At 37.1% G+C, this 12,857-nt stretch overlaps 1 protein-coding gene across 1 annotated transcript in view; it reads left to right on the top strand.

Moving 5' to 3' along the window:
* The window catches only part of LOC113065758 (NACHT, LRR and PYD domains-containing protein 3-like), a 151,625-nt gene that overhangs the window by 10,883 nt on the left and 127,885 nt on the right, over positions 1–12,857 (top strand). Inside the window, exon 6 of the mRNA XM_026237265.1 lies at positions 1,248–1,358. Coding sequence (XP_026093050.1) covers positions 1,248–1,358 — 111 coding nt within the window. The remainder of the gene's footprint in view (positions 1–1,247; positions 1,359–12,857) is intronic.

Here is a 12,857-nt window from a genome sequence, read left to right as displayed (position 1 = left end):
GGAGCCATGACAACAGGCTGTTCTCCCAGACGCAGTGCTGAAGAAGGGAAGAAGAGAAGAGAGCGAGAACTTCCTGGGTCAGTTCCTTTATGGATTGACTGGTTCACACCTCTGTTTGCACGAACAACCAATGAACGTTCGCGATCTGAAGCGGGAAAACGTTCCTTTGTCTCTGGGGAAACACCCCCTCGTGTGAGTTATCGTGTTTATCAGAATTCAGCAGTTATATTCTAGCAAGTTGGTAATTCCAGATTAATATATTTTACATTAATTTTCCTTTATGTGAATAGTTCAGTCAAAACACGACGATTACACAGATACCAAGTTTGACACATAAATGTTGAAGAAACAAAGTTTAATTCATATGCAGAATTACACACATTTAAAGTTTGATTAACACACAATAAAATTGCAGATACTCCAATTTGATTATGGAGGGTAGGGTCATAAAGTTTTATGATCTGGTCAGGGGTAGGGTTACAGAATCATGACTCTATTTGAGAACATTAATTAGGAGAAACATTTCCAAGTTATAAATCAGAAAATCATAACCTTGCATAATAGTTAACCAGCAACACACAAACCTATCAAAATGCATCTTAGTAACAACTTACATAAAGAGCGTAAAGGAAGGTTTGTGTGTGTGTGTGTGTTTGCGTGTGTGTGTGTTGTGGAATGTGTGCGTGTGTTTCATTTTTCCTTTGAGACTGATCACGTGCCTGGAATTTTATCACTTCCAGGGTGTCTTAAACAATTTAAATCCAGCCAGGCTGGCACCAGACCAGGCATTTAGCTTAGAGAGAGTTTGGTTTAATATGCCTGAATTCAAAATGTACAACTTTGGGTTTGCATTGTTTTAGATTCATCGAGCCATGATTCATTAATTCAAAACCAATGAGTCAATGAACTGCTCATATGTTACACACAGCAGATTGGTCTCTCGAAGCAAAATCCAAATTTGTCAGTCACCAACGTGATACATAGTGTCCGACTGAAAGGAAACTATTATTTGGTGAGTTGTTCGTGTTCTTGTTTAGCGAAGCCAAGCCAAGTCTTTATGTATTGTTTGCTCACTTTTGGATTTCATGAAGCTGCACTCGGGTTCATTCAATGCTCACCTACATTAGACAATCATTACACAGTATGAAAAAAAAAAAAGTGCTATTTTAAGTGTATTTCATAATGATAAATGTACAGTTGATTTGTTACATTAATTTAATGGATGAATTTTAATCTCTCTGTTTTAGTCCAGTTCATCAGAAGAGATCAGAAGCAGAGTCCAGCTGTGTGTCTGTGAAGAGTGACAGGTCTATGGATCGACCAATTAGGTTTAACAGAGACTCAAGGACTTTTCTAAGGTATAGTGTTTTTATAAAAATATGATTCTAACATGAAATGTTATTTGAAAGTATATTTTATTGCACATCAGTTCACAGTTTTTTTTAATAAACAATTTATGAAAGATTATACGGCACTATTTAAAGTGAATTTGATAGGGATAAATGTGTAGTTGAATTTAGCTGTGGTGATTCATGTATTTTCAAAATGTTATTTTTGTATACAAAAGGTGTATGAAATGGTTCTAAGTGCTATTTAAAGCGATTTAATCATGATAAATGTATAATTTATTAGGTTTACTGATTAGGTTTGTTAATTAGGTTTAAACAGAGGAAATTCAACAACTGGTCTTAGGTATACTGTTTGTATGAAAATAAGATTATAGCATTATATATTTTAATATCTTATCACAGTTCAGTTTACAATTTCTGTATAAATACAGTGCATGCGTCATGGTTGGTTTTGTTCATGTGTTCATGTATTTTATATTGTTTAGTTCTTAGTCATGGTGTCTCTTTCTCCTCATGTTATCGTAATATTGTTTACTTAGTTCATGTGTCATACTTTTATTGGTTCATTGGGTGTGATAGACTTGAAGCAGTGCTTTGCAGACGCATTGTTGTAATTGTTTTTATATTCAGTTCAGACAGGAACCACTTTGGCAAGTTTACTTGAGTTTACTGAACACAATTTATCTTTGGCGGTATGGTTCCTTATGGGGGTTCTTGCTCGCAGAATAATTGAACATACAAGAGCTTTAACATTAACCCCCCAAAACATAATGAGAGGTATTACTGCCTGAATAAAAAAACCCTAACCAACCTTGTTCCATTCCTGCAAAGAGAAAAGACAATGTTATTGAGATATCCTTAATCTAGCCTACTGGCTAGCGAAGGGATATTCTCCCCTGTAATGAGGCAGAGAATAGCGGGCCTCTCTTTAATCAAAGTAGCGAGTTATAGCAGCGAAGGATATTCTCTCCAGTGGGAGAACCGCACGAACAAGCAGGATGTTCCTGAGCTTGGCATGAGTGGTAGGAGAGTAGCGTGAAGACCCCCCGAAATTGTCCTTGTTCGATTCCTGCGAAAGAGAAGGATAATGTCATTGAGATGTCCTTAATGCAGCCTATGCTAGGAGAGGGGTATTCTCTATGACCAGAAGTCCCCTGCATCTATCACTTGAGGGATAGAACGGCGGGTCTCCTACATGTGTCACAGCAAAGGTTAATGTCCCTATCGGGAGAAAATATCAGTCTCTTTTTTTTCACATAGCAGCAAGGGTCTTCTGTTCAGATGGAGAAAACAGCAGTCCCTTTTCCTTTTTTGAGGGATAGAACAGCAGTCCCCTGCAGCTATAGCAGCAAAGGGTGATCTCCCTAATGGGAGAAAACAGCAGTCCCTTTTTTTTCTACTTCTCATTCTCCTTCTCATTCAACTTCTCCTTCTTCTCCATCTCTATATTTTACATCTGCTTCTTATTCTCCCTCTCCATCTATATTTTCTCCACCTCCTCCTCTTTCTTCACATTCCCCATCTCCTTCTTCTCATCCTCTATTTCCTTCTTCTCTTACTCCTCTTCATTCTTCTCATCCTCCATCTCCTTGTCCATTTCCTTCTTCTCATCCTCCTCCTCAATTTTCTCCTCCTCCTCCTCATTTTTCTCATCATCCCCCTCATTCTCTCATTCTCCATCTCCATTTCCTTCTTGTCATCATCCCCCTCATTCTCTCATTCTCCATCTCCATTTACTCCTTTTCATCGTCCTCCTCATTCTTCTCATCCTCCTCTAAATTCTTCTCATCATCCTCCTTGCAGTCAGTATCGTATTATTTTATTTATTTACTTATTAAATGTACGTTGTACGAAATATCCACTGGTTATAACCAACATTTCTGTATTTAGCTGTAGATCATGCTGTAGACCATTACTCTGCCTCAGAAGCCTGTTCAAAATAGGTTCATTAGGAGAAAACAGACATGTCAGCCGGACACTCTGCTCCTGTTAATGGCACTCATGCGGTGCTCACATACTTGTCACAGATGAAGTAAATAAAATGCAGAATGGTCAAATACGCAGGCATTTCAGAATGTTTTGCGAGCACAGATATATTATTCTGCTTAATACGACACCATATATTTCAAGAAAAAAAAGTCATGTCATATCAAGCATCGTGTTAGTTCAGTCAGGCCATGTTAGTCACGCTTGCATCAGCTGACAGTCAGCTGTTCCTGACGTGTACCAATCCAGTCTTTACACCTATCACCAGCAGTCTATTTAAATTCCCATTATTCGGTGTCTCTTCCATCACATTGCTGCTTGCAATTAACTGATCGCATCCCTGCTTGCAAATCAAACTATTGCATCAGTTCTTGCAAATCAAACTGTTGCAGTTTGTTTCAGATCATCTGAAATCCGTATATAAGATAAGTGAATGCTTTTTAATCCATATCGCTGTGTATGTTGCCTGGTGGTTAACATGGTTTTGCATCGGTTGCAGGAACGAATATTAAGCATCGATATTTGCAGCAGCATTTATACATCGGTGTTCATACACCTGGAGCAATACGCAGCTAGAGCATGCAATCGCTCTAAGGACACGCTGATAAGGCAATGAGAACAGGGTTAAATGAGACCAGCATTCTCGTGTAAGCATTTCAATGGGGGTTCGCTGTATTTAGCGGCGAAATATCAATGTCACTGGTGTTTATTTCTTAAGTCGATGTCACATTAACTGCATGAGTGTTTCAGTTGTACGCAGCTTAAAAAGCACGCATTTATCACTCTATAGATTCTATACATATGGTTATAAGTACGTGACAAAAATAGCCACGTTTACATGTATTTTATTTCTTCATCCAGATTTAAAGATTCGTTGGACCACATGCCCAGCTAACAAAAATGAGTTGTCAGAACGTTTTACTAACATTTCCCTTAAGTTATGAAAACGTTATTTCGGAATGTTTTGTACCCGTTAAGAACGGCAAGTTTTTTTAATGTATTGAGAACATTTTTTGTGGGATTTCTGCGAATGTTACAGAAGCATTCCATCCTACCATTTTAAAATCGTTACGAAAACGTCATTACTGGATGTTCTTTAAATGTTTAAAATTAGCATTTTTTTTAAATGTTTTAGGAACGTTTTTTCTAGGTTTATGTGAACGTTATAGAAACATTCCATTCTATCATCTAGAAAACGTTATGAAAATGTTATTAGAGAATGTTCGTTAAATGTTTGAAATTTGCTTTTTTTAATGTATTAAGAACGTTTTTTCTTGGTTAATGTGAACGTTAGAGAAACATTCCATTCTATCATCTTGAAAACGTAATGAAAATGTTATTAGTGAATGTTCCTTAAATGTGCTTTTTTGTAATGTATTAGGAATGTTTTTTTTCTAGGTTTATGTGAACATTATCGAAACATTCCATTCTATCATCTTGAAAACGTTATGAAAATGTTATTAGGCAATGTTCGTTAAATGTTTGAAATTTGCATTTTTTTATGTATTAGGAACGCTCTTTCTTGGTATGTGTAACGGAAACAGGTCAATTTAGCTCAAAGGGAATCATTTAAGATTTTAAAGGGAATTTGAACAGAATCACTGTTTCACGGCTGGTCACGGAGACGCGCCTGCGGTTCAGTGAACGAGCCGTTTAACATCAAATCTGCGCTGGATACTAATATCCAAACTATAGTGAAAACACTATCAATTAGCACAGTAACAAGATCGGCAGTTTAAGACATTAACTTGTAAGCACAAAACACAAGATACTTCTCTTTTCAAAATGAATAAGGCTTTATTAGATAAATCTAAGACATATAAACTAATCTAACACATAAACGCACGCACTCACACATTCACACAAGTTGCAGGAAGATCGAAAGTTAGAAAAAGATGAGTTTAAGAGAATGGAAATATGGAATTCCAAGTTTACAGCAATACGTTAACTTGCATAGACATGAACAACCATCAATCACGTAATTAGCCCTTGCATTGAGTTCCTCAATGTGACTAAAATTATATTAGATACACCAGCACAACAAATATCTGGGGATACGTTGCCTTCCTTTCCTGTGAAAAGGACTCCCGTTGAAAGGGGTATCCCGGTGTCGCTGATTGGCTGGAAGTTCAGTAGTGAAGTGACGTCTTGGGAAGCCCGTGGTTGTTGGGCGTTGGCTGAAAGTGCAGAGTCGTGTGCTCTGGTAGAAGTTGAACGGGCATCCGAGGTCAGGCGTCGGAGACTCGACGTTACAAAACTTAACTCAGAACACGAAACTCTCAAACGGAAAAGAAAATAAATAAAGTTTGACGAGACTAGGTTGTGTTCCTTCTCATCGTAGCATAGTAGCAGCAGGCAGGCACGCTGGAACCGCGCTCAAAGAACAATGATGACTATCCGCATGGCTAGATGCTACAAGCTAAAGCTAGGTAGCAAAGCTACAAGCTAAAAGCTAAGAGCAGGCATGGCTAATAGCATGACTGATAGCACGAGCAAGGCTGGAACTAAAAGCAAGGCATGACTGATAGCACAAGCAATGCTAGAACTAAAAGCGGACATGGCTAATAGCAGCAGCTAGGGACTAAAAGCAAAATTTCATGGTGTCCAAAGTATTTAAACTTCCTTGTTGGCCACCCCTCAAATGTTGCCTTGACCAATCAGATATGGTCTTGGGGTGGGTATCATAAATCATTTGTTTATCTTACCAAGCATGTGGATCTTGCCTCACAGGGTCTAATTTTGGACATGATTCCTATAACATGATTATGATATATTTTACAAATAAATGATTGTCAGGACAATATCAAGCAAGAAAATTCGATTATATCAATATTAGACATGACTATGTATCCTATAGTTATCAAAAGACATACACAATAAGTGATTATACATGATAGTCAAATGTGTGGGTTACACATAAATGAATATGGAGTTAAGCAATGGAACGATTCATTTATAAGTCTTTTTGAGTTCATTCTGGTCCATATATATGTATAAAAAGCAGTTTCTTTGCCATTCTCTGGCAAAGGGACTTTTCTGTGAAGACAAAGGTTTAAAGGTTTTTTAGGAATTTCAGTCTGGTTCTGCTGGGTGGGGGAAGTCAATGCAAGTATTTAACTTGATCTCCTGGGTTTACATGTGATGTCCAGCGTTGCATTTCAATCACGAACAATACATTTGACAATCTCTTCTTTGAATTAAATTTGTCAATAATTGTTTTATTGGTGTTAATGTTGAAAGCTGTTGTGTGAACAAGTTGGTTGGTTGGTTATCTTGCTTGGTTCTTGTGGCACTAGAACTGATTTATGACTTCCTGAGGAGTTCGGCTCTCGTTTCAATGCACACAGCTCTGATAGACTCTTTAATTTGTCTGGTTCGACTCATTTCTTCTACATATGTGTGAATGTTATAGAAACATTCCATTCTATCATCTTGAAAACATTATTTCTAAATGATTTTAAACATTCCAAATGTCCAGATTTTTCATCTTTTTTAGGAAAATGATAGGGGGGAAAAATGCTGAATGTTTAAACGTCATATAAAATATCCAAATATCCTCCAAACATTACCCTGGGAACTCTTTTTATAAACAAATATAAATTCAAACATTTGGTCAAATATTTCTTATTATATTTGTCAACACCAAAAACTTTAAGACACTACACAAACATTTTTCATATTTTAATATATTTGATAATTTTCATTCATATTGTATTTGTCTACATTTTGCCAAGGATACTTTAAGTATACTGTAACGTACAGTACATTTAAATGAAAAAAAATGGCATTACTGATATCTTAACTTTCACATTTTATATACTCAAACATTCCACAAACTGAAACATTCCAAATCTTACATAAAATACGTTCTGTGTGTAAAACAACTAATTAAGTGTGTTCTGTGTGTCTTCTTTTCCCGAAGTCTCTGCTTCGGCCTGAAGTGACACCTTAGATTGTAGCATCTATGGAAACAAAACATAGTATTAGTATACAGTATAATATGTATTATCTGTGCTATGTTTTCCTTATTATTGTTTTACAAACTAAAAAAGCCTTACCTTATCTCTGTGTGGTGCAAACTTCAGTGTTTCTGATATGAATTCCTCAATTACTTTTTCCAGCACCTTGGTGTGTGTTCGACGACAGGCATCTTAAAATCCAGTTAAGATACACAAAAACCAAACATGTTACTGCTACTTACAATAAATGATGATTAAACATACAGTATGTCAAATACACTGCTCATTTCCTCAATGACTCATATGCAGTCTTTGGCCTGGCTTGCTCTGAAAATAAAGTGTATCTCCTGCGACTTACTATAAAATGTTTGGAATAAGAAACAACTGAGAAACAACTCACGGATTATGACATTACATATTTCCAGTTCCTGGAAATTCTTCTTTCCCTTGCGGCCTTTAAGACTATATTGGGCTGATAGAGCATTCGTCCCGAGTTTCCTAAGCAGTCTTCTGACCGACTCTCCAGGTGTGTTGCCTCCCATGAGGCTCAGCCAATCGATCTGAAAATAAAAGTAATGCTGTATTATGCTACACAGCAATATCTGCACCACGAAAAATAAAACTGTGCATAATTATATAAAATAATATGGAAAACACAGGGTTGCTTTGGTGTTTGGTTTGTTGTGCTGAGCTTAGCCCACTCCACCTCTACAAAGATCACACACAGCTTGAGTTACAACAATGCATATGACACTGTGTTCCAAGTGCAAACTCTTACAACACTGAAGTACTAAAGTAACTGTAAGAGAGAAAGAGAGAGAGATAACTGTAAGTATTGACATATAGCTGATTAATTGTCTAATTAGCCTACATGTGCAACTAACAGTCACAGAAAAGTATACAGTAGCAATTACAATAACCTGATTTTATTCAGTTGAGTGATTATGACATTTACAGGCATAAAAATGTTTTTTAAGACATTAATGGCCTTTAAGCAAGAACGCTGTTGGCCCTACAGTGGAAACATGGCTAATGTTAATTAATACGTATTTTGCGTTAAAACTGAATGTTATGAAACATGTAAGATTCAGTAACTTATCAAATATAAAGCGGCAAAGCCTGTCTGCACACAAATAGGAGTTCAATTTAACAAAGGCCTTCAAAGTAAATCCCACACAACAACAAATAACGTTAGCCTATAAGTTAATTGTCTCCCGCATAAATAACTGCAAGCTTCTAAACTATTTAGCTACCCGGTCATACAAATTTGCATATTAAAGAAAAAAAACACAACCTAATGTGTAATCGACTCACCTGTTAGAATGGCTGTGATCTGGCCTCAGAAGTAGACATATATAAAGGTGAGCTGCAGATTTTGAATTCCATTCATTTGAAAACGGCGCTGCATGGAGCATACACACCATGATGACGTCAGAACCTGAAAAGACAGCTTGTTTCAGGGTTGCCAGATTTTCACAACATCAGTCCACTCATGTTTCTAGGGATCCCCCATAAAATCGCATTCTGGTGAGGTAAAATACACATTTTTGGTGAAGGTTTTTAGAGCATTTTAGAGTTAAATATCACGTTATTGGTGTCGCTTAAACCCACGGACATGAAAAACAACCCGCGGAGCAGTGTTAAAGTAGCCCAATTCTAGGCAACACTGGTTTGTTCATGAGATCGTTTCTCTTGCGGTACTTTGGATGCAGTTGCCTAATTGTTACTGGTTAGGTAGCCGACCGGTGTTCCAATCCTGACTCTATGCTGTTCCTGTTCCACTATCTCCACCCAACACTTTTCTGTCCTGTCCACTTCAGCGCAAAAAATAAAATAAAATAAAATAAATTAAAATAAAGCCTGTGTTGTACAAAACCTGAAGATCCATTCACAATGTAGACCTTGTTCAGGAAAAGTTTGTAATAAAATATGTGAAAAATGCAGTGGTACATGACATAACCTTTGCAGTATAGCCTATGCCTATTTAATTTAAAATAAGATAGGCTATATGTTTTGTCATATTCTGTTCTAAAAATATACATTTTGTTCATCAAAGACATAATGATTTATTGCAAATGTATATTATAATATAAACCAATTGTAACCACTTTTGTCATTAGGACAATATAGGGAACAAATAGGAAAAATGGAAACAGAGATCAGAAATGTGGTATATAGCCTAGCCTAGTCTACTATACTTGTTACACTTGTAATTTCTGTTGCCATCGCTTCGAAAATGAAGCCATTCCAATAATGGTGTTTTAAGAATGTATTTGTTCAACATTATGAAATAACACCATAAATACATTACAAGAACATTGTACATTATGAGAACATTGGTCAAGTAAAACTAACACCATAAAGACGTTACAAGAACGTTGTTATGGGAACGCTTTCCCTCAACATGACAACATCAGTCAAGTACAAAAAAACACCATAAAGACGTTACAAGAACGTTGTTATGGGATCGTTTTCCCTCAACATTATGAGAACATCGGTCAAGTAAAAATAACACCATAAAGACGTTACAAGAACGTTGTTATGGGATCGTTTTCCCTCAACATTATGAGAACATCGGTCAAGTAAAAATAACACCATAAAGACGTTACAAGAACGTTGTTATGGGAACGTTTTCGCCAATTAAAAATAACACCATAAAGACGTTACAAGAACGTTGTTATGGGACCGTTTTCCCTCAACATTCTGAGAACATCGGTCAAATAAAAATTACATCATAAAGACGTTACAAGAACGTTGTTATGGGAACGTTTTCCCTCAACATTCTGAGAACATCGGTCAAATAAAAATTACATCATAAAGACGTTACATGACGTTGTTATGGGAACGTTTTCCCTCAACATTCTGAGAACATCGGTCAAATAAAAATTACATCATAAAGACGTTACAAGAACGTTGTTATGGGAACGTTTTCGCCAATTAAAAATAACACCATAAAGACGTTACAAGAACGTTGTTATGGGACCGTTTTCCCTCAACATTCTGAGAACATCGGTCAATTAAAAATAACATCATAAAGACGTTACAAGAACGTTGTTATGGGAACGTTTTCCCTCAACATTCTGAGAACATCGGTCAAATAAAAATTACATCATAAAGACGTTACAAGAACGTTGTTATGGGAACGTTTTCCCTCAACATTATGAGAACATCAGTCAATTAAAAATAACATCATAAAGACGTTGCAAGAACGTTGTTATGAAAACGTTTTCCCCTCAACGTTACGACAATGTATTTTAACTATGAAAACATTATAAGACTGTTCCAGAAACATTATGTCAGGAACGTTTTTTTCTAACATTTACATAACTTTTACATAATGTTAGTGAAAGTTATGGGAACGTTCCCTGTTAGCTGGGTGAGACGTTATCTAATCCGATGTGGTGTTTACATGTGCTCGTGCTTCGATTTTGGGACATAAGTGGCTACAATGACATGCAAATTACCAGAGAGAGAGAGGGTTTCATTAATATTTTTAATAGCTGCTCGTACTTGCGTGGAATTAACAGACTAATATTGAACCTCTACACACATACACACTAAGGCCGTCTTCTATCGTACCACTGGTGTGGTAGGGGCCATTAAGTATACCCACTTGTTTTGTTGCTTCGCAAAATCTGTAATTTACTATCATGAATCATTCCCTTTCAATGGTGTACCATACAGTTGTGAAACTAGTGATTCTTTGATGTAAGTGTTTTTATTGAGCTATTCACTATCATAGGCTGCATCCGAAAACTGAAAAATGCTGCCTTCGGAGGTCGCATTCCAAGGTTGGAAGGCATTAAGGCACGTCCGAAATCAATGTCAGCTTCATTTCCTGTCTCCTGAGATGTCTTCACCTGGCCGGTTTTTGAAGGCAGCATAGATGTATCCTTCGCTGCTTTTGATATCTCACAATCCCGTGCATTACATTCTGTGACAGTTAAGCTAAAAAATAAAGATGGCATCTGAAAGTTGCGGTCGGTGGTCAGTTTGTGTGTAAATGTATGTTTCTGAACAACGTTTTCCACTTATGTAATTTCTAGCGAGAAATTGATATTGCAGTATTGAAATATCCACTTAGTTATAACCAAAGCTCTCTATATTTGGCTGTAGATCATTAAACCATTACTCTGTCTCAGAAGCCTGTCTGAAATCCATTTCATGAGGTGCCTTCGGGAAAAAACGCTGCCTGCAAAGTCATTGACTGATTAGACAGCAAGGCAGCAAGTCAACTGCCCATAGTGTTGTTTCTAAGCTGAAAAGCAGTTAATTGTGCTTCACTTATTACATCAGCTTTCTGCTCTGGTCATGAGATTCCAGATTCCATTCTAATGTGTGTTATTGTAAAACTGGAGTTTTATCATCTTTGTCCACTATTTCCCAGTCTCTACTGTAATGTCAGTGTCTACTAATCACTGAATGCACAGCGTTGCCGACATCACGTTCCCATTCTGATGACCGACTATTGATGTGATTACATGGGTTCAAGTAATCAGTTTAACATGTTTACATGGCAGGATTTTAATTTAGATTGGTTATAGAAGATTATCCTACCTCTCAACAGATTACCATTTCAGTTTAGGCTTTTTTATTCTTACGGAGGTGTTTATATGGAGCATTTTCATTCATACTGGATGCTATTCTAAGTTTCCAAAGGGTGCATGCTTCCCCTGCTGGACTACCACCCTCCATTATGCAACCTACGCATTAATGCATATTACATATTCCTCATGACGCAGCAAGGGGTTGTATGTATCACACATTTGCTTAAAGGGGGATACAATGGTGTTTCATGGATTCAGAGTTGTTCAGTGTTAAAGAGATGGATTTTCATGCTAAACATGGACAATTCGGATGAGTGGAGAAATCTAATTTCTGGGTGGTATAAGTTTCAGTAGTTTTTTCGATGATGGATCTATGACGTAGATGATGGTGGAACTCCTTATGAGCATTTCTCTTGGGAAAGCACGCCCATGCACATCTCGACCAGAGGAGAGCAAGACCTCGCCCGTAAACACGCTTCATCTGGAAAACTTTGGCAGCACTGCATAGGATTTGTTTGAGAATGATGACAACATTTCAGTGATGAATGTTTCATAAACAAGACCAGGTTGACGCTGGATTTGCACATCGTTTGCTATTAAAACATGGTAGAAAACCCCAGTCAGGTAAGTACAACTGCATCAGATTTCTGTTTTTTGTTGGAAATCTGCACATAAGTGAATATATGGTATGGAAACAACACGAATCAGTATTATAGCTCCGCCCACAGCATGCTTCCAGGAGCTTGGTTTTTCCAGAGAGAATCGAAAGCTGTATTTTTGCTTTGCAGATATGACCAGGCTGGGGACTTTTGGAGATGGGGATTTGTACTGCTCTGTGGGTACTCAGGATTGGCATGAGATTTAAGCATTTTAAGAAACATGCTTGTTGCACATCCTCAGTTGCTTAACTTGGAGTGACGCTTCCCCCTTTGTGATTTTTACTGCATGGTAGATATATAAAATTGGATAATACTGCCATCATATCAGACTGCTGCTGCTCGGGGTGTATGCTTCCC

This window comes from Carassius auratus, chromosome 4 (assembly GCF_003368295.1).
Source record: "Carassius auratus strain Wakin chromosome 4, ASM336829v1, whole genome shotgun sequence".
Classification (NCBI taxonomy): Eukaryota; Metazoa; Chordata; class Actinopteri; order Cypriniformes; family Cyprinidae; genus Carassius; species Carassius auratus.
This window is presented reverse-complemented; position numbering and strand designations above follow the sequence as displayed.